The sequence below is a fragment of the Phyllobates terribilis genome, unplaced genomic scaffold, assembly GCF_046119375.1.
Source record: "Phyllobates terribilis strain yellow unplaced genomic scaffold, ASM4611937v1 Scaffold_2__4_contigs__length_985480577, whole genome shotgun sequence".
Lineage (NCBI taxonomy): Eukaryota > Metazoa > Chordata > Amphibia > Anura > Dendrobatidae > Phyllobates > Phyllobates terribilis.
The window spans coordinates 108,137,916-108,161,405 of record NW_027362762.1 but is presented as its reverse complement, the minus strand read 5'-3'; the positions used below and the strand labels follow the sequence as shown (position 1 = coordinate 108,161,405).

The 23,490-nt window shown below is 40.1% G+C and overlaps 1 protein-coding gene across 1 annotated transcript in view; it reads left to right on the top strand.

Moving 5' to 3' along the window:
- SLC7A1 (solute carrier family 7 member 1) overlaps positions 1 to 22,964 on the top strand; it is a 50,303-nt gene extending 27,339 nt beyond the window's left edge. Inside the window, exons 4-12 of the mRNA XM_073662486.1 lie at positions 1,363 to 1,534; positions 4,097 to 4,224; positions 4,312 to 4,534; positions 6,358 to 6,497; positions 11,166 to 11,268; positions 13,193 to 13,401; positions 14,753 to 14,919; positions 15,746 to 15,854; positions 17,078 to 22,964. Coding sequence (XP_073518587.1) covers positions 1,363 to 1,534; positions 4,097 to 4,224; positions 4,312 to 4,534; positions 6,358 to 6,497; positions 11,166 to 11,268; positions 13,193 to 13,401; positions 14,753 to 14,919; positions 15,746 to 15,854; positions 17,078 to 17,238 — 1,412 coding nt within the window. The 3' untranslated portion in view covers positions 17,239 to 22,964. The remainder of the gene's footprint in view (positions 1 to 1,362; positions 1,535 to 4,096; positions 4,225 to 4,311; positions 4,535 to 6,357; positions 6,498 to 11,165; positions 11,269 to 13,192; positions 13,402 to 14,752; positions 14,920 to 15,745; positions 15,855 to 17,077) is intronic.
- The last annotated feature ends 526 nt before the right edge of the window (positions 22,965 to 23,490 follow it).

Sequence of the window (23,490 nt, the reverse complement as noted above, 5' to 3'; positions counted from 1 at the left end):
TGTGTGAAGCTAGTCTCAGTGTATAGTCACACATGGCAGATTTGTTACAGGAAGTTGAAAATCCCTACAATCCATGTGTACAGGATGGTTTCTGCAGCAAGTGCATGGATTTCTGCAAACAACATTTAGATGACTGTAAGGTCTCATGCACACGACCGATTATATCGGACGAGTGCTATCCATGGTTTTCACGTATATCACTCACTCGTACCCATGATATTCTGTGAAGTTGTGCACATATCCGATTACTTGGTCCGAGGAAAAAATCTGAAATATGTCCGATTTTGATCCGAGTGTCAGATCAAAACTGGCAATGCAAGTTTATGGGTCCATGAAAAAAATTCAGACCGCACTCGGGTGACATCTGAGAAAAGCAATTTGATTATTTTGATTAGAGTGGCATCAGTTTTTCTCATACGTGGAGAAGAAAAATAAAAGTTTCTTCTTCACCTTCTCCATTCTGTCAGTCTGTGAAAATTGTACTGCACTTGGATGTCATCCGAGCCCGGTCCAATATTTTTCACGGATCCATAGACTTGCATTGCTGATTTTGATCCGATACTCCGATCAAAATCAGACATATCTCTGAATATTGGACATTTCTCTGAATATCGGACACGTGCTCAGCCCCATAGAATAACATAGGTACTAGTGCTATCCGTGAACACCACACATAGAACTCATCAGACGTAACTGGTTGTGTTCACGAGTCCTAACCGTCACAAAAATTGATGCGAAATATCCCTAATGGGGCTGAAACGAGCTTGTGCCCTTATTGATCCTTGGCCACTTTCTAATAACATTATTAAAATGCCATAATTTGGTGTTCTCTCCCACAGAAAACTCAATCTACTCATTCCTTTCCACAGTGGGATATTGTGGGTAAATAGTGGATGGCGGCAGTCTCGGTGTCCAAAGCAACTGAGATGGTAGCGCTCACGTGATTTACCCTTGGATGAATGCATCCAGCTGATGTGCAGAAACTGGAGATTGTAATACCTGTACATGTGCCCAGGGCACAGCTTGAGAAGTAGTTATGTGGGTAAATAACGTGAGCGCCACCATCGTAGAGGCCACCACTGTCCACTATCTACATGCTATTCATGCGTAGCAGGAGGTCAGGAGGAACTAAAGAGCCTTATTTCACTTGAAGTTTTGTAACCTTTTAATTCCTTTTATCCTCACAACTGAGGGTAAATTAACACAAAGTCTCTATATGTATTACTGAGCCGTAGACACTTGCGATGTATGCATGTCCCTTATATCCATAGCAGATCGAAGGGCTGAAGGCTACAGCCTCGTTACTAAATGCTTTCATTGGAACTTCAGGGCTTCATCATCATTTTCTTCGTTCTTCCTCAGCTCTTTTATCCATTGGAGTGAAAGAATCGGCCATGGTCAACAAGGTCTTCACATGTGTCAATGTGCTGGTCCTGGCTTTTGTTATCGTATCTGGATTTGTGAAAGGATCCATTAAGAACTGGCAGCTCTCGGATCATGACTTCAATAAGACCGCCAATGTGTCTTCAGAGAAGTACGTTCTGGAAGCTGTCGGCTTTTGTCCTCGATGTCCAATGAGTGGGTCATATGCGGAGCAGCTATGCACTTAGTGAATGTGGATACCATTTCTAATGATCCGTCCGGTGTCGGGTGTCGTACGAGTGTGAAGTTTTGAATGTTTGTGTAAGCTCCTTTCAATAATCTCCCAGTGCTGACATTTCCCCCGTGTGCCAAAGTCAATCAGTTAAGGGATAATCATAACTATTGAATGTCACTGAGGCTCAACCTCCTCTTATGGGATGTGGATGACAAATGACCAAGTCTTGGCAACACTTTATTCACGATATTAGTAGGGTGGTCCCAGCTTCTGTACCACTACTCAAAAATAAAAAAGAGCAAGTATGGCTGAACATGTATGAACATCACAGCCTTACTTGAGTTTTTTAAGTTTGGGTAAAAAAGTGTCCTCTTAGCCTAAACTTTACTTTTGTGTAGCAATAAGAGTCTGTGCATTCTCATGTCTTATATGTACAAGGCTAATGTTTGACTGCAGTGTGGTCATGTTGATGTACAGTACAGATCAAAAGTTTGGACACACCTTCTCATTTAAAGATTTTTCTGTATTTTCATGACTATGAAAAATGTACATTCACACTGAAGGCATCAAAACTATGAATTAACACATGTGGCATTAACAAAAAAGTGTGAAACAACTGAAAATATGTCTTATATTCTAGGTTCTTCAAAGTAGCCATCTTTTGCTTTGATGACTGCTTTGCACACTGTTGGCATTCTCTTGATAAGCTTCAAGAGGTAGTCACCGGAAATGGTTTTCACTTCACAGGTGTGCCCTGTCAGGTTTAATAAGTGGGATTTCTTGCCTTATAAAGGGGGTTGGGACCATCAGTTGTCTTGTGCAGAAGTCTAGTGGATACACAGCTGATAGTCCTACTGAATAGACTGTTAGAATTTGTATTATGGCAAGAAAAAAGCAGCTAAGCAAAGAAAAAACGAGTGGCCATCATTACTTTAAGAAATTAAGGTCAGTCAGTCCGAAAAATTGGGAAAACTTTGAAAGTGTCACCAAGTGCAGTTGGAAAAACCATCAAGCGCTACAAAGAAACTGGCTCACATGAGGACCGCCCCAGAAAAGGAAGACCAAGAATCACCTCTGAGGATAACTTTATTCGAGTCACCAGCCTCAGAAATCGCAGGTTAACAGCAGCTCAGATTAGAGACCAGGTCAATGCCACACAGAGTACTAGCAGCAGACACATCTCTACAACAACTGTTAAGAGGAGACTTTGTGCAGCAGGCCTTCATGGTAAAATAGCTGCTAGGAAACCACTGCTAAGGACAGGCAACAAGCAGAAGAGACTTGTTTGGGCGAAAGAACACAAGGAATGGACATTAGACCAGTGGAAATCTGTGCTTTTGTCTGATGAGTCCAAATTTGAGATCTTTGGTTCCAACCACCATGTCTTTGTGTGATGCAGAAAAGGTGAACGGATGGACTCTACATGCCTGGTTCCCACCGTGAAGCATGGAGGAAGAGGTGTGACGGTGTGGGGGTGCTTTGCTGGTGACACTGTTGGGGATTTATTCAAAATTGAAGGCATACTGAACCAGCATGGCTACCACAGCATCTTGCAGCGGCATGCTATTCCATCCGGTTTGCGTTTAGTTGGACCATCATTCATTTTTCAACAGGACAATGACCCCAAACACACCTCCAGGCTGTGTAAGGGCTATTTGACCCAGAAGGAGAGTGATGGGGTGCTACGCCAGATGACCTGGCCTCCACAGTCCCCAGACCTGAACCCAATCGAGATGGTTTGGGGTGAGCTGGACCGCAGAGTGAAGGCAAAAGGACCAACAAGTGCTAAGCATCTCTGGGAACTCCTTCAAGATTGTAGGAAGACCATTTCCAGTGACTACCTCTTGAAGCTCATCAAGAGAATGCCAAGAGTGTGCAAAGCAGTCATCAAAGCAAAAGGTGGCTACTTTGAAGAACCTAGAATATAAGACATATTTTCAGTTGTTTCACACTTTTTTGTTAAGTATATAATTCCACATGTGTTAATTCATAGTTTTGATGCCTTCAGTGTGAATGTACAATTTTCATAGTCATGAAAATACAGAAAAATATTTAAATGAGAAGGTGTGTCCAAACTTTTGGTCTGTACTGTATGTACTACAATCCTTACACATTTTTTAGCTCCAGTATAAGCCCTTTAAATAATAATCTTATATCCCCCTGAGACCACCACTAGAGGGAGTGTAATGTTAAAAGCTATAAAAAAAACCTGCATGCAGTTAGCTGCTGAGCTCCCTCTAGTGGTGGCTGCAGACAGTATAATTTTACCATTTTAAGCTACTGTAATGCAGGAAATTTGGACTTTGTAGTCACTAAATCAGAATTCAGAAATTAATCCACACCAAAGTAGCAATCACAGTAAAGATAGTTGTTGGACACTGTTATATATAGTCTCTATGATTTTTGCTTATTCACATTAACTTTGATTTAGCCGATTTAAAATAAACTGGATTTGTCTAGTTACGTAACTCACAAGGTTTTTTTTTTCCCTCATTTCAGTGTTACAGAGGAGAACACTTGGGATTATGGTGCTGGTGGATTCATGCCATATGGTTTTGCCGGAGTCCTCTCTGGAGCTGCTACCTGCTTCTACGCCTTTGTTGGCTTTGACTGCATTGCCACCACCGGTATGGCTGTATGCTGGTTTATTTCTGAAAATTAATTTCTGTATGTGATGTTACTGGATTTCTAACCATGTATTATTTTTATTTTAGGTGAAGAAGTCAAGAATCCCCAGAAAGCGATTCCCATTGGCATTGTGGCGTCTCTCCTCATCTGTTTTGTGGCGTACTTTGGGGTGTCTGCAGCACTCACACTCATGATGCCTTATTATCTTCTGGATAAAAACAGTCCATTGCCCGTGGCTTTCAATTATGTGGGATGGTCCGGTGCTAAATATGCTGTTGCTGTGGGATCATTATGTGCGCTTTCTACCAGGTAGATTTTGGTGTTGGTACAAAGTGTACACTTAGAAGATGGCAATAATCAGAATGTCAGACCGTTTTCCTTTACTTTATTTTGGCCCCTCCTATCTCAGGGCCTCTTGACTGATTGGTACCCATCTTATTCATTGCACTGGAGAAGTATGGTAGTGGAAACGCTCGGTCTGTTTTATGATCTTCCTTGTGTTATACCTACATAGCCCATAGTGTAGCCCTTAAAGATTAGTAAATCTTTGGAAATTCAAATTTGCAAGCTTTACCGAATTTTGCTGCAAATTGAAAATACTTCAATGCCTCCAGTTGGCTAGAACAGACTGTCTTTCCCTCAGTCAGTGACTCCCCTATCACCTCACCAAAAGGGATTATATCACCTCACCAAAAGGGGCGATATCACCTCATCAAAAGGAGCGATATCAACTCATCAAAAGGAGCGATATCAACTCATCAAAAGGGGCGATATCAACTCATCAAAAGGGGCGATATCAACTTATCAAAAGGGGCGATATCACCTCACCAAAAGGGGCAATATCACCTCACCAAAAGGGATGATATCACCTCACCAAAAGGGATGATATCACCTCATCAAAAGGGGCGATATCAACTCATCAAAAGGGGCGATATCACCTCACCTAAAGGGGTAATATCACCTCACCAAAAGGGATGATATCACCTCACCAAAAGGGGCGATATCACCTCATTAAAAGGAGCGATATCAACTCATCAAAAGGGGCGATATCAACTCATCAAAAGGGGCGATATCACCTCACCAAAAGGGGCAATATCACCTCACCAACAGGGATGATATCACCTCACCAAAAGGGGTGAGATCATCTCACCAAAAAGGGTGATATCACCTCACCAAAAGGGGTGAGATCATCTCACCAAAAAGGGTGATATTACCTCACCAAAAGAGGCGATACCTGTGAAGAAAATCGGTACGATATGTAGAGATGTTCTTGAATATGATCCTCAGGTTATTTTCCGCACTAAGTTTTTCAGCAGATGTTGGTGAGATTTGATAACATCTGATCTGTTCTGCTACTACTGTAATACACTATGGATGTTCCTCAAGAAATCGCCCTCTCCCTATCAATTAAATCTGTATAATTCCCTTTTCCTCACACACTAATCTTCACTACTGTGCTGTCACACACTATCTATACAGTTTCTTCAGTGTTTTCTTTCTCTCCCATCCCTTGCTAAGATGTGAGCAATGACGTCTTCTCACTATCTAGATTCACCCTAAAATGGCAGCTATGTTTCCTTCTTCTGATTTTATACATACGATAGTCCCTCTTGACTGCACTAGACCATATGATGTGAAGCATCAGGGCATTATAGGGAAGCCTACCTGGCCAATTCTGAGGTCATGTGAATCCTTTCTGGCTGACGCAGTCTTCTGCAATGTGTAAAATAGGGTCGCCAATTTAGGTGATTTTCACAAATCGTATATTCTTCAAATTTTCCAGGTTCAGCAAATTCCTGAAAATTTTGACACAAATTGATTCGCTTATCTCTAATAGCCCCTAGAGGAAGATTACAGGGCCGGTCTGATAAAACTGCTATATGCTTTAGTGTAAAATTGAGAAAATTATTGCAGCCTTAATTCTTAGCTGTTGTGTTTTTTTTATAGTTTTCTGTGGATTCTTTTTCTTTACAAATTTTGGAGAAATCTATTTATTTATATTTTTCTATTACTACATATATAATATATTTCTTTATCTTGTAATTTCTTCATTTTTTTGTAATTTCTTCATGCAATCGTCCAATGTTGAGTTGGTATTTGGACTTATACTTTACCTTTTTCCTTTTCTATAGTCTCCTGGGTTCCATGTTCCCCATGCCTCGAGTGATTTATGCCATGGCAGATGATGGGCTGCTATTTAAAGTTTTAGCCAGAGTCAGTGAAAAGAGCAAAACTCCAGTAATAGCCACCGTGTCCTCCGGAGCAGTCGCAGGTACGGTCATGTGTGGACGTACATACTCCCTGGTGCAATGTGCCACCTGGACTACACTGATAAGTTTGTAACGTTGCAGTTGGTAATCTGATTAAATACTTTATTGTTACCAGTGTGAGATCATATAGAGGGGACATTTTTTACTGTCAGCAGTTCATCCCTTATGGAATCCTCAGCTGTCACTTTTTTGACTACATTCCTGCAAATATTCAGATTTTTGGATATCGATAACTCAACGGGTATATTCCCTTGTGGCATTTCCACTGCATGGAAAATTCAGTAAAATCCACAGAGGGTAAAATCCGAAGTGACACTGAACTTAAATTTATAAATTAACCCTGCCGTAGATTTTACATTGCAAAAATTTTTGCACCGTGTCAAAATCTCCTCTACAATTATGCTCCCGTAAATCACAGTAGATTTTCTATCCAGAACATTCAGACAAAAAATCTGCTGTGTTTTCGGCTCTTGGTAAAATGGACTAAGTCCGTAGGGTAAGGCCATAAGGGAAGTATTGGCAGAAAAACAAAAATGTGGATCAGCAGCTAAATCCACAATGTATTACATCGAAAAGGGGCGATATAACCTCATCAAAAGGGGCGATATCAACTCATCAAAAGGGGCGATATCAACTCATCAAAAGGGGCGATATCAACTCATCAAAAGGGGCGATATCAACTCATCAAAAGGGGCGATATCAACTCATCAAAAGGGGCGATATCACCTCACCAAAAGGGGCAATATCACCTCACCAAAAGGGATGATATCACCTCACCAAAAGGAGCGATATCAACTCATCAAAAGGGGCGATATCAACTCATCAAAAGGGGCGATATCAACTCATCAAAAGGGGCGATATCAACTCATCAAAAGGGGCGATATCAACTCATCAAAAGGGGCGATATCACCTCACCAAAAGGGGCGATATCACCTCACCAAAAGGGGCAATATCACCTCACCAAAAGGGATGATATCACCTCACCAAAAGGGGCGATATCACCTCATCAAAAGGAGCAATATCAACTCATCAAAAGGGGCGATATCAACTCATCAAAAGGGGCGATATCACCTCATCAAAAGGAGCGATATCAACTCATCAAAAGGGGCGATATCAACTCATCAAAAGGGGCGATATCAACTCATCAAAAGGGGCGATATCACCTCACCAAAAGGGGCGATATCACCTCACCAAAAGGGATGATATCACCTCACCAAAAGGGGCGATATCACCTCATCAAAAGGAGCAATATCAACTCATCAAAAGGGGCGATATCAACTCATCAAAAGGGGCGATATCAACTCATCAAAAGGGGCGATATCACCTCACCAAAAGGGGCAATATCACCTCACCAAAAGGGATGATATCACCTCACCAAAAGGGATGATATCACCTCATCAAAAGGGGCGATATCAACTCATCAAAAGGGGCGATATCACCTCACCTAAAGGGGCAATATCACCTCACCAAAAGGGATGATATCACCTCACCAAAAGGGGCGATATCACCTCATCAAAAGGAGCGATATCAACTCATCAAAAGGGGCGATATCAACTCATCAAAAGGGGCGATATCACCTCACCAAAAGGGATGATATCACCTCACCAAAAGGGGCGATATCACCTCATCAAAAGGAGCGATATCAACTCATCAAAAGGGGCGATATCAACTCATCAAAAGGGGCGATATCAACTCATCAAAAGGGGCGATATCACCTCACCAACAGGGATGATATCACCTCACCAAAAGGGGTGAGATCATCTCACCAAAAAGGGTGATATCACCTCACCAAAAGGGGTGAGATCATCTCACCAAAAAGGGTGATATCACCTCACCAAAAGAGGCGATACCTGTGAAGAAAATCGGCACGATATGTAGAGATGCTCTTGAATATGATCCTCAGGTTATTTTCCGCACTAAGTTTTTCAGCAGATGTTGGTGAGATTTGATAACATCTGATCTGTTCTGCTACTACTGTAATACACTATGGATGTTCCTCAAGAAATTCAAGAAGGAAAATCCACAAAGGAAAAGCACTTGTGGGAACATACTCCATTGCCTCGTGCACATGGCTCCAAAAGAGGGGTTGCACATAGCCTGTACGGCGGTGCTTGGAGTCCCTACAAGTCCATTTACAGGCCCATAGGCAATTTATCTATTCTCCCCTTGAAATATTTCATTTGGAAATGCTACAACCACCATATGAAATTGTTGGTGCGCAAAGATATTCTATGGGCCTATATACTCCAATATAGCTCTGGATGATGGACCCATACATAGCATATCCATAATATGATAGGACCTAAAAAATAAGGTAGGAAAATAAAAAAAAATGTAGCCAGTTTTTCTGCATTTGGGCTGTTTTAGGTTGGATGCTAGGATGAGATGTATCTCCTCTTTCAAATTTCTGAATTATTTTATATCATTTCTTTACTGGTTTCACATATCAGACATTAATGGTCTGAGTACACTCTGCGATGTCTGGAATGGCCATGGGTCTCAACCTAATCTCAAGAAGCTCATAAGAATTAAGAGGCTGTAGAGTTCAGGGCAATACACTGTGTTCCAAATTATTATGCAAATAATATTTTCTCAGATTTTCCCAAATTACCTATATGAATTGCAGTCATTGTAATTTTCCAGTCAAATAACTATTAGAGTACAATTGAAAGGTTTTTGTACAAACTGCCTATGATAACAGTATATTTTTAAAAACATAAAAAACTCAAACTGCACTCAAAATGCATGTTCCAAATTATTATGCACAGCAGAGTTTTCAGCCCTTTCATTTTAATAAAGAACAAAAAAATGGTCATTTTTGAAATTATAAGCATTAGCAGGTTATTACAAACTGAAATCAAACAGTTTTCAACTCAAAACTTTATTCTAGGTGATGTTACATTTGCACATAGGACCGCTTGTTCGAAAGGAGCTTCTGAACTATCTCGTCCATTGAATTTGTCAGGTTTTGGATGGTTTCTGCTTTAATTGTTTTGCATGAGGACAGAATACCCTCCCAGAGCTGTTGCTTAGATGTGAACTGCCTCCCGCCATCATAGACACTCCTTTTGATGATGCTCCAGAGGTTCTCAATGGGGTTGAGGTCAGGGGAGCATGGGGGCCACACCATAAGTTTGTCCCCTTTTATGCCCATAGCAGCCAGAGATGCAGATGTGTTATGTGCAGCATGAGACGGGGCATTATCATGCATGAAATGATCTCGATGGTCCAGATGGATGGAGTGGAGGATGGCTGGTTGATGGACACCCCAGGCAAACACGGCTACGGCGCTAACAAGGAGGAGGTGGAGTAATGTTTTGGGCTGGAATCATGGGGAGAGAGATTGTCGGCCCTTTTAGGATCCCTGAAGGGGTAAAGATGAACTCCATAATGTATGTTGAGCTTCTCAAACAGCACTTCCTTCCATGGTTCAAGAAGAAGAACCGTGCATTCCGCAGCAAGATCATTTTCATGCATGATAATGCCCCGTCTCATGCTGCACATAACACATCTGCATCTCTGGCTGCTATGAGCATAAAAGGGGACAAACTTATGGTGTGGCCCCCATGCTCCCCTGACCTCAACCCCATTGAGAACCTCTGGAGCATCATCAAAAGTAGTGTCTATGATGGCGGGAGGCAGTTCACATCTAAGCAACAGCTCTGGGAGGGTATTCTGTCCTCATGCAAAACAATTAAAGCAGAAACCATCCAAAACCTGACAAATTCAATGGACGAGAGAGTTCAGAAGCTCCTTTTGAACAAGGGGTCCTATGTGCAAATGTAACATCACCTAGAATAAAGTTTTGAGTTGAAAACTGTTTGATTTCAGTTTGTAATAACCTGCTAATGCTTATAATTTCAAAAATGAACATTTTTTTGTTCTTTATTAAAATGAAAAGGTTGAAAACTCTGCTGTGCATAATAATTTGGAACATGCATTTTGAGTGCAGTTTGAGTTTTTTATTTTTTTAAAAATATACTGTTATCATAGGCAGTTTGTACAAAAACCTTTCAATTGTACTCTAATAGTTATTTGACTGGAAAATTACAATGACTGCAATTCATATAGGTAATTTGGGAAAATCTGAAAAATATTATTTGCATAATAATTTGGAACACAGTGTAGACCCGTGGCCGGATTGGACTTCACGATTCATACTTGGACCATAACTTTCAGCCCTGTGAACCCGGCCTTAAGGATTTTTTTTTTAATAATCCCTACAGACCAAATTGGCCTTTAGTCAGGTGAATACATGCCCCAGCCTTCCACATGATTTTTTGTGATCATAAAGCAGATGGAGGTCACTGGTTGTGATTTACAAGCAGATTTTTAACGATTGGGGATCTCAGAATATGACGAGCCCTCCAGGAGATATTTTTAGTATTGCCTAATGTACTACACCTCCTATTTGGGCATTACAGTGCGGTACTTGGCTGAGTTCCTTGTATGTTGGTATTCATAGTCCTTGTGATGATGAAGCTTATGGTATTATAGTCCTTTTACTAATCTTCATATTTTGTGCTTAAAATAATTCACAATAAAATGATAAAAAATAGAAATTATGTGGAACAAACCAGGACATTTCTGTGCTGATTATTACATATTTAGAACATGGAAAATTATTTTCTTCCCCCTTGTCTATAATAATTTATTTTCATGTCTTTTAGCTTTGATGGCTTTTTTGTTCGATTTAAAAGACTTGGTGGATTTAATGTCCATTGGGACACTTCTGGCCTACTCACTGGTGGCTGCCTGTGTGTTGGTTTTAAGGTAATCTCTAAATCTAATATATATACTGTATTTGTAAATAATTTATAAAAGAAAAAAAAATCTGTTCAAATGTGTGTTCATGTATGTGTGTATATATGTGTGTGTGCGCATATGTGTATAAATATATATATATATATATATACAGTACAGACCAAAAGCTTGGACACACCTTCTCATTTAAAGATTTTTCTGTATTTTCATGACTTTGAAAATTGTACATTCACACTGAAGGCATCAAAACTATGAATTAACACATGTGGAATTATATACTTAACAAAAAAGTGTGAAACAACTGAAAATATGTCTTATATTCTAGGTTCTTCAAAGTAGCCACCTTTTGCTTTGATGACTGCTTTACACACTCTTGGCATTCTCTTGATGAGCTTCAAGAGGTAGTCACCGGAAATGGTCTTCCAACAATCTTGAAGGAGTTCCCAGAGATGCTTAGCACTTGTTGGCCCTTTTGCCTTCACTCTGCGGTCCAGCTCACCCCAAACCATCTCGATTGGGTTCAGGTCTGGTGACTGTGGAGACCAGGTCATCTGGAGTAGCACTCCATCACTCTCCCTCTTGGTCAGATAGCCTTTACACAGCCTGGAGGTGTGTTTGGGGTCAATGTCCTGTTGAAAAATAAATGATGGTCCAACTAAACGCAAACCGGATGGAATAGCATGCCGCTGCAAGATGCTGTGGTAGCCATGCTGGTTCAGTATGCCTTCAATTTTGAATAAAAGTGTGCAAAGCAGTCATCAAAGCAAAAGGTGGCTACTTTGAAGAACCTAGAATATAAGACATATTTTCAGTTGTTTCACACTTTTTTGCTAAGTATATAATTCCACATGTGTTAATTCATAGTTTTGATGCCTTCAGTGTGAATGTACAATTTTCATAGTCATGAAAATACAGAAAAATGTATAAATGAGGAGGTGTGTCCAAACTTTTGGTCTGTACTGTATATTTTTTTTATTTATTATATGTACATATTATTTGTGAGTGATTAACAAAAGAATAATTGGCACGTTTGGACCTTCGGTGCACATTGTTGTGTTAGAGCCGGACCCCAGCAGCGGATCCTCGGTTGGTGGCCAAGGGCACAGACTCTTTGCGTTCCCTGCTCTGTAGACACAGCGCTTGTCTTAGACCTGCTTGCACAGATGCAATTGTATAATGTATATACTCTCGATCTGTTACTGTGTAATAATAATTTTCTTTTCACATGGGTGCACTGTTTAATCTAGCAAATAGCAGACAGCCCATTCAACCTTTGTAAAAATAACAGGGGTATAAACAGAGGTGAACTGCAATACCAGACAGCGCCCTTGGAAAGGAAAATAATGAGGCAATTATTTTTTTTATCACCGACATCAATTTTTGCCTAGTTTCAGACTGAGAATTTTTTTTTACAACTGCATGGTGGTGGGGGAAGGGAGCTAAAAAATATTATATCAAAATAATACTTTAATCTATTTAAGATTAAAATATGTTTCATTTCGGCATTATCTATTTTTTTTTGGTTCACGTTCCTTTTTTGTTTTTCGGTATGGCATTTTTTTCTCCCATAGTTCTCTCTATATATTATAGATAACAACCATGAATTTCAGGTCTCTCTTTCGCTCTACATACATATATTTAATGTATGTATGTTTCAAACTTAAAGGGGTTATATGGGATCATGGAAATCATTGCTGGTTTCTTCCAAAAATCATGCCCTATCTGTCCAAAGAGTGTGCGTGGTATTGTAGTTCAAGTCCATTAAAGTAAAATTGCATTGAGTTGTGAAACCAGACACAATCCAAGGATAGATAACACTTGGACTTAGGCATACGTGACTTTATTATCCTGTACAGCCCCTTTTAGGAAGACTTTAGGACGACTTATTCAATAGAGAATCTGTTTACTTAACAGCTGTGTTGTTGCTTCACAGGTATCAGCCAGAACAGCCAAATCTTGCCTATCAAATGGCCAGTACTAACGATGAGGCAGATATAAATGAGTCCGTCAGTACCAGTGAGTCTCAAAATGGGATCCTGGGTGAATATGAGAAATTCACTTTTCAGATGCTCTTCTGTCCCCAAAACCAAGAACCAACCAGAATATCAGGATCTGTAGTAAATATTGCAGCTGGCATTGTAGGTGAGTATTGAAATATCCATCCTCCTTCATAGAAATGAGTGCTTTACAGTCACCTAATATGAGAAAGAATTAAACCGTACGGTCAGAAAATATAGCTACAGAGCTAATGGTACATATCATCCTAAACCCACCTATAGGAATATCAGGGTAACTATACAGAGGAATTAGATGACCGGTCACTTGCCATAAATATGTAATCTTTTCTTACCTAGCGTAAATGCCGCTGTTCTCCTGAATCTGGCATTGTTTTTCTTTTCTTCCTACGCCACTCCATTCCTGAGATATGGGCCCTTTTTCTTGTATGTAAATGTGGTCTTGGTAGCCAACAGGGCATGATCCTCAAGAAAACGCCCACAGAGAAGAGATAAGGGCCACAACCCACTTGGCTAACAAATCAAAATTTATATTCAAGGAAGATTGGCTCGTATCTCAGCAATAGAGAGGCGCAGAAAAAAAAGAAAAGCCGCGCCAGATTCAGGAGAACAGCGGCATTTCCAACGGGTTAAAAAAGTTACATATTCCTGGAAATTTACAAGTCCTTTTTTACAGGGAATATCACCATAAAAAAAATAGCTGTGCACTACTATATTATTGTTACGCACAGTGTAGGAAAGACAACGTGCAACACGAAGGGATAAGGGGAAGGGATCCCAGACACTAGGGAAAGGGGGAGTGGAGATCTCCTAGGCTGATCAAATATCACCCTGTCTCCCCTACCATCCCTATATTGGTTCCTCACCAATCACCGAACAGGAAAGCTAAGCCCTGTATATCACTAGAGCACCAGAGAGGAAGTAAGCAGATTGCAATAGCTCCAAGCCTTCAAAAGGGAACATGTGAATATCACCGATGCCTCCCTGTAGCAAACTGAAAGTATTTAAACAACCAGGCCAGGGTGTCAATCAGAACAGGAGGGAGGTAGCCGCTGGGTCCTAAAGTAAGACAGATTTAGGAAGGTGTCTGCAATGCCAAACGAAAAGATCTTCTGCAGCCAGATGCAAAGCGACTGTCACATCTGACACACCCGTGACAATTATATACTGTATAGATTCTAAGATCTGCTGTACGGTTTGCCAGAGCTGAGGAGTCTGGGGATATATCGCATTGCAGAGCATTGGCCATATGAGAGTTGACTGCATGGTCAGTTCAGAGATAAGAATTACACCCTTGGATATGTGATCCTTCAGCTATCCAAACTTTATATAGTTCAGGACTGTTTTTCAGATTCTCTTTAAAGTTCTGGTATTACCTAAAGGAAAACCTAGTATTTGAGTGTCTAGGGGGCGCTCCTTGGCGCCAGTATTTTCCTCTTGCAAAGAAGATTTCGTTTTCCACCATTTTCTCTTTTCAGGTGTACTTATCATTACCTTTTGCTGCCTGATGGTTTGGGGACAAGACTGCTTGATAAATGGAGAAGCCTCCATTATAATTCCACTTGCGATCACATTTCTGTTATGTTTAGTTCTGACTATCATCATTTGGAGACAACCAGAGAGCAAAACGAAACTCTCATTTAAGGTACGCAGCAGTTTCACATGGCCGGGGCACAGCTCTAGTGGGGGCTTACATGAGAGATTTAACCAGATACTGGTGTCTGATGGGGACCAAAAGCCCCTCTACCACATAAGATGCTAGTCTTATAAATGGGGTTTTCCCATGAACAAAAGTTCATTTTAATCAATAGAACTTGGAATAATAATAAGTTCCACAATTGGATGTGTTTAAATAAAATGTTCCTGTGCTGAGATAATCTTATAAATGTGCCCCTGCTGTGTACTGTGTAATGGCCGTGTCTGACCGTACAGGAACATGGTCTGATCATACCACAGCTCCTGGGCAGGGGAGGAAGCAAAAGAGTATACAGACAGGACAGCAGGGGATGACAGCGATTCTTTCTGTGAGGTAAAACATTTCCCTGCCTGTTTTTAAACAATGTTTTACCTCACAGAAAGAATCGCTGTGATCCCATGCTGTAATGTCTGTATACTCTTTTGCTTCCTCCCCTGCCCAGGAGCTGTGGTATGATCAGACCATGTTCCTGTACGGTCAGACACTGCCATTACACAGTACACAGCAGGGGCACATTTATAAGATTATCTCAGCACAGGAACATTTTATTTAAACACATCCAATTGTGAAAATTATTATTATTCCAAGATCTTTTGATTAAAAAGAACTTTTGTTCGTGGGAAAACCCCTTTAAGCTTTTAGATACCAGGTAATTGAAACTTGTATAAAACATTGCATGTAGTGACACTTCACCATTGTAAAGATATATAAGTAGAATTACACTGAAGCCAGTAGAACTGTGAGCCTCCTCCTAATGATCTGTGTGTCCTCATAGGTACCGTGTGTTCCTATTATCCCCATCTTGAGCATTTTTGTCAATGTATACCTGATGATGCAGCTCGGTGGAGGCACCTGGGTACGATTCGCCATTTGGATGGTAATAGGTAAGTTACAATGTAGAGACTAACCTTTTGGCTTATTACTTTACTGTAAGACATCAGGTTAAATTAAAAGGAGTCTGACATCTCTGCAGCATTTCAGAGAAAAACATAGTTTAAAAGCCATAAACTGCACGGGAAACTTGTTGGACAGACGGATCCCAGGCGTCTTCACCATGGCCACTCCCTTGGAGTGACAGGTTTCTCCCTACACGCGCATGCAGGGAGAGACCTTTCAGTCACTGGCAGCGCCGGGGATTCGTCTGTTTGACACGTCTCCTGTGCAGCTTCAAAGCTAATTTTCTCTGAAACACCGCAGCGTTCCAGAGTTAAACATATAAGGCTGAGATCATGCTGCCAGGGTCTGATACATGCTGCCCATGTATCAGTTGTCAGGTGTCTTTTTAAAGGGTTGTTCTCTCTTATCATCTTTAGCCTCCCGGCTTCCTGATAGCAGGGGGGCTGTGAGCTTCTGATGATTGACAGTTCGGACAACTGGTGTATTTGCTCTACTGGTCCAAACTGTGCATTCACTGATATTGTAGCAGCATCAAATGAGTTCAGGGACACTAAAGCGGGCCAGATCGTGCGCCAGCCATTCAGATAGCTTTAGATCAGTGCTGTACTGAAAAGAGCTTGCTCAGCCGCACTGCTAGACTGCAGGGTGGCTGGGAACCAGACAACAAGCTAAATTAGCCCCTTAATAATAAAGATCTTTATTTAAAAACTGCATTTTGTGCTTACTTGTGTTATCTTTGTCTAATATTTACATTTGCTTTGTGATCTGAAACATTTAAGTGTGACAAACATGCAAAAGAATAAGAAATCAGGAAGGGGGCAAACACTTTCTCACACCACTGTACATCAGCAGTGATTACGCCCTGTAAGCAAATTGATAGAGGGAGAATAGTCGTGGGGAGATGATGGTTGTTATGGCAAACGGAGACCTAAAATTGGCCTCTGTCCTGCCACAAATCAAAAATTAGTGCATCGTACCAAACACGCTGGATAGTGCACTGCACTATTTAGGTAGTGCAGACTGTTATCTATGCAATTAGTCTTGTTCAGATGAATCATGAGTGGATTAGTGTATTGCAGCCTATTGGGCTAAGCTGCAATTCCACACTTGGCCTGTGAACAGGTGTGGTGCTGTTTTTAGAAGAAAGCAGCAATGTTTTTCTCGTAATCCTTTGACCCGAGTAACAATTCTTCTCACTGTCTTTTTGCAGGTTTGCTGATTTACTTCTTTTATGGCATGTGGCACAGTAATGAAGCTATTGGCTCCACACCAGACAGGAATACAGGCGATTACAAAAGGACCAATGTATTAAATAACGAGAAACAAGCTTTTCTGGACGACCCAGAAGCTGCTAGCTCAGTGACTGCCTGAAACCTAGAGCTGGCAACTTGAACAGTACCACATTCATGTAATCGTCAGAATGGACCTTATACATAGCTGGCAACCTGCAACCTGCACAAACCATACGACACCAGACAAGTGGCTTCACCTCCGAATGGTCAAACCAGAGTGCCGCGCGTCTGTTAATGCTGCTATTCTCTGACAACACATTTATGGATCTTGCTTTAAAGAACAGACCTGCGCGTAGAAAATCATTAATCCATGTACAATCTCGCGGGAGATTTTTAAAATTTTAGTTTATTGTTTTTATTTTTTATTTTTTTATTTGGTCAATGGTGGAAATGTTGTGGGTATCAGAAAGAAAATATGAACTTAGTCACTGAAAGTGGGGAACTAAAACGATAATAGGGGAATATTTCGGCAAATAATTTCCTGCAGATGATCCCTGCAGAGAAATGCGTTTACAGCCAAAGTAGCACAAATTGTGTTCATTTTATCGCTTGAAGAAAACTTAATTTATTGTTTTTAGACATTTTTTTTTTTTTTTTTTTTTACTTTTGTAGTGCAGAGCACTTAATAGGGAGATCTCTGCCGATTTTCCAGTCTTGTCAGTTTTTATATGATATGCTGAAAACTAGAAAATACGTATTTAAGCTTTGAGTTTGTAGCCCAATGGCTTTCAACAATTTGACATCATCTCTGGAGAGATGGTTGGTCGTGTAGCCACAAAGATCTTCAGATTAGGATGGGTTACTGAGACAGCCCATAAGATTGCCTCTTGAGTTTGGGGAGGGGGTCATAGAACTGACCTCATTCCCCTTTACCATGGCAGTCTAAACCTTCATTACAACATCTAACAAGGTTGAGGGGTTGGCCAAACAGTGAGACCAGTCTTGGCTCTTGCAAGGATTGAGAAGCGTCCTTATATATTTGGATGGGATGTGGCAACATGAACTTCCTCCTCTAAATTGGATCCTAAGAGTATGTTCACACTGAATTTTGTCGAGCTGATCCTCTCAAAAAAAAGGTACTCAAAAACTCTAGAAAACCTCTTCTAAATCATTTCTATGGGAAATCCATTTTGCTATTCACAAGGAGTTTTCTTTTACCTTTTTTGTTTCCTGTAGAAGTTTTTGAAAAATGTCTAGTGGAATAAAGTGCATGTCATTTCTTTGAAGAGGATCTTGAAAGAAATGTCTCCAACATGGCCCTGTCCAATCAAAAGTCTGCAAAAAAAAAACTTTGCTTGAGGAAAAATCTCTTACAAAACCTCTTCATGGGAAAGAAAAACTTCTCTAAAAACTCCTCCATAAAATGAGAGTTTCCTGAAGCAGTTTCTGCTTGAAGAACTCCTCAAAAAAACTCAGCGTGAACATAGCCAGATGTGTAGTACTAGATATGTCATCATATCATCGGTCTTCTCTGTCTCCCAGACTGATGTCTCAAATTTTATTATTGATCCTATTTTTATTTAAGTACTTACTATTAGTCATTTTTTTGTAACATAGGGTGAAACTTTATGGCTGAAATTTCCACCTGGTTGTCCGTATTGACTGAAACTTGAAGCATTAAGAGTTCTACAGCTATTAAATTAAGGAACCAGTCAGCCATTAAGGCGTTGGTAGTTTTTCCTGAGAGATCAGGTACCTAAAAAATGGATTGTTTCACTGGTTTAGATATTAATGGGCCTTTGTTACTGACAAATCTCAAAAATTGTTATATACTTTATTACAATGTTTATTTCATTATGTTCTTGTTGGCAACACCACGTAACATCTAACCATCCTCCTTCAAGATGCTCAGTGTCTCAGACGCTCAGCGTGACTCATCGGCATGTAGTAAGTTAGACAATCGCAGGTAGAATCCTCCCACAGTGCCTGGAACTCTTGATACATAACGTGTTGGCGATCTAAACTCAACACTTGGATCCTTCTAAGGTAGAAGATGTTCTCCTTTCTATGTATATTGTCTTGTAACTGCTTTTTGGGTCTTTTTTTGGCTACATGCTCGCTCTCTAACTCAGTTGGACAGTGCTAATCATAAGGATATGATCCTCTGTATCATTTGAAACAAAATACCCTCAACGCCAACAATTGGTCATGGACCCTTTTTCACAAATGGTTCTAGAGTTACACCGACAGAATGTCTGTCTTTCATATCTTTTGTATGTGTGATTATATCTCAAGCCATCCAACCCAATCTCAAAGGTTTTCCAAATTTTTTTGCCTTTACTAGGGATGAGCAGACCCGTGGAAGTTGGGGTTAGTCCAAAGTTCGGTTCAGGTACCAGAACTGTACTCTAGCTTGAAGCACTCATTAAAAACAATGGAGACCTGAACTTTGGATCTGGAAAAATATTCTCTCTCTCTCTCGCAATGGACTTACGACAGACGTCTGTGTTTGGCGTTTAGCGCTGGATGTTCTGTAGGAACCCCGAACTTTTAAGTTCGGATTCACGCATCTCTAGCCTTTATCTTGGTAGCCAGGTAAAATTGTTTTTGACTTTTCTTTGGTCGCCTGGTAGACCGGGAAAATTATGACTTTTACACAGCATATACTATCAGAATTTTCAGATCTTGAATTAACTAGTCTAAAAGATGGAAAGTTGAGTGGCGATGTAGCATGAGTTTTAGCATCATGATCCCTCAATTTAAAATGATGACTCTGAGACAGATTTATAGGGAAAATATTATACCCCAAGACTATAATTATATATATGATTAATTTGGATAATATGGTCAAGGATTGGGGTGTCCGCTTTCTTACTTGAATATTCTGGGCCCCAATACAAAAAATCTGTTACGAAGCCCCCACGTAGCATCTAGAAATCTTTTTTCTTACGTGACATGTGGACCTTTGGGCCCAGATGCAACTTCTACCTCTACACCCCTTACCGCTTTATGCTCACTTCTGGCAGATGTTCCCAATTGGGAACTGGTTTCTTATGTCTACTATTCTAGAACAGTTTAGGGTAATATTTTAAAAGGATTTATTGTCTTTGAGCTGCATTAGTTATAGGATGGACACCTCATCACCATTTTAATGGCAGAGATCACTGTACGGTAAGTAACTTGGAATTTGGTTGGAAGAACAAAAATGGTAATACCTTGTCCAACTGAGCACAGAGGAGACCTAGCCAAGTATTTTGATATAACTTTTTCTTATTACTCCAAACTGATAATGAACTTTTACGTGGGGTACATGTTCACACTACTAGGACTGACCTAAAGCAGTTGTATGTAAAATTGCAACTGTTTTCAGTGATAATCCGATGCTGGAAGTTTCTACGTCTGATACTTTCCTGGACATCATGTAAATAAAAATGTATATATGTAATATTTGCTTTTTAGTGGTCCTATATGAAAGCCATAAAATCTCTTGGATTTTCTTAGTGGGAGGCACGTTTCTTCTAACATATATTATGTTTTTGATTGGTCTTTTCTGCTTATTGAGGAGATCACGTAATCTGGTGCTCTTCTCAGAGACTTTGCTGTTTATCTGAGCACCAAACCAACAACTGCATCCCTTCATTATCAAGATTTTTGGGAGTCTTAGTGGTCAGACCTCCACCAATCATAAAAGGAATGGCATATTCTAAAATAGGAGTTACCCGTTAAAGGGGATCTGTCAGCAAGATTTCACCCCCCACAAACTAATTATTTGCACATGTAGACAAGTCCAACAATATCTTTACATGGCCACTGCGTTACTCCATTACTGAGAAATTGGTGTTTAACAGTTCTTCAGCCTCATTTGCATAATCTGATGCCTCTGTCACTCCAGCTCTATTCTCTGCTCAGTACTGCCTCCTCCTTGACTGACAGCCTCTGAGTGACTGCAGACAAAGAAACTGTCAGTCAAGCAGGTGGAGGCGGCGCTAAGTGGAGAATAGAGCTGGAGTGACAGAGGCTTCAGATCTACCCTAGTTCTTCAGCCTCATTTCTATAATCTGAAGCCTCTGTCACTCCAGCTCTATTCCCCGCTTAGTACTGCCTCCTTCTTGACTGACCGCCTCTATGCTGAGTGACTGCAGACAAAGAAACTGTCAGTCAAGCAGGTGGAGGCGGCGCTAAGTGGAGAATAGAGCTGGAGTGACAGAGGCTTCAGATCTACAGTAGTTTTTCAACCTCATTTGAATTTTAAGTCAAACACTGATTTCTCAGTAATGGAGGAATGAACTGGTCATGTAAAGGTATCGCTTTGGAAGATCTACATGTGCATATAAATAGTTTGGGGTGTGAGATCCTGCTGACTAATTCCCTTTAAGGAATTAAAGCCAGGCTGCAGTTCGGAGACACTTTATTATATGAGGGAATTGCAATGCAATGTGAGCAGTACTTTTCATATAATGTTAATATTGGAAATATCGCTTTATCAGCAGCAGTTCCAATATCATGTACATAGCAACACGGAAATAAATTGCAAACCCTATGGACCCCATAAGGGATAAGAAATATCATTTTTATTTTATAGCACTTGCATGTCCAGCTTTTAAAGGGACTGAAAATTTGTTATTATTTAATTAAAACGCCAAAATGTCTCAGCATTAATTATACCAAAGTATATTCACAAGTATCTGACTGTATACCTCAGGGTTCCACATCTTGGATCTCTCTCTAGCTGCTGCAAAACTACAACTCCCATCATGTTGTAATAGGGCAAGCGAAGAGCTGTAACTTAGAAACAGTTGGAGCGCTACCAGTTCAGGAACACTGGTGTCTAAAGTAAAAATGGATATAGGACCCTTTAAGGCTTCATTCACACTGGTGATACATTTTCAATTTCTCATACAGATGTGTCCACCCTTAGTATATCTTGAATATGGGTAACAATTCCAAATTATCACAATCTAGTTCAATACAAGATTATAACATGCTAGTAAAATCATCCCTTGACAGGCTGCAATGCACAGCACAAGTATTGGGTGACACAAATAGAATAGACGTCTCCCAACAGAGTATCATGAAATCATGTTTTATTTTTTTAAAAATTTTATTAAAAACTATTAACCTCGCATCTTTCATCTCAGGATTTGGCGAGATAAAAGTAAGGAGGGACACATCTGTAATTCACTAAAAAATGGGACGTGACCCTAGAAGAGGAAAGGAGGAAACTATTACCATTCTCTCTGACATACGCTCTCCACATTTTCGATAAATTATTTCCAATGACATCTTGAATGCTGGCGTGAAAGGCCATGGTGCCCATTTGGTCACCCTGCTTTTTATAAATGTTTAAATTGTTACATTTCATCAAACCATCATAAATTGGCCATACTAATTGGATAGATGGTCACCAGTGAAATACATTTTGTATGTGGCCATATTGCGATTGTGTAAAATGTAAGCGGTATAGATCATCTCTACAGACATTTTTCTGCGTATTCTATAATATCTATGTCCGGATTCCCACTAAAACTGTGCCTTCCATTCTTGTACTATACGTTATTATGTTTTTTTGCTTTAGTGAAGTGAATGTTTGTTTCTGTTTGTTCGTTTTATGTCAGACGTCGACTTTTTTGAGCAGCGAGTTTTTACAGTAGTGTCAATTTTTAAAGTCTCTCCTTCCTTCTGTAAATAGGTTTCTAATATTTATCTTATTTTAAAGTAACTCGGTAGATATTTTGTTGCTTCTCAGTTCAATTTTGTATTTGTAAAGAAAATTCCTAGGGCAAGATGTAAGGGTAGTTGTGTAACGTGCATTTGTGAAATCAGCTGTGTGTAAAAATAAAACTAGCACATTCTTGAAATCCCAAATGTTTCTGTCGCCTCTGTTTTGCATAATAAACCTGTCATTTTATTATTGCTACTGAACTTTTTTTTAAATATAGTTTTTGTTTTAACATGTTTTTCGTTGGGACAGCCATCTCCATCTTGAAGATATACCGTACACCCTTCCTATACGGAGAGCACCACATGGTCCATGTTCGCTTTAGGGCCCTTATGCTTGCAGCTTCATTTAAAGGTCTGTTTTCTCTGACGTATACTGTACATTGTATGTTCAGCTAGGTTCTGTACATATAAGGGTATTTTCCCTCTAAACCCATGCAGGAATTATGTAGCATACCGGGGAGCTCTATGGCCTCATTGCACTTCCATACAGACTTCATGTTTAGGACGAGCCCCGATACAGTGTCCGGGAAGAGAAGGAGTACAGTGACTCTTTGAGGCCAGGGAGTGACAAAGAATAGAGTTTTATCCATGTATAGTGTTACTAAATTTACTTATTTATACCTCCAATACAGCCCTCATTAAATCACCTACCTTCTAATGATGAGATGAC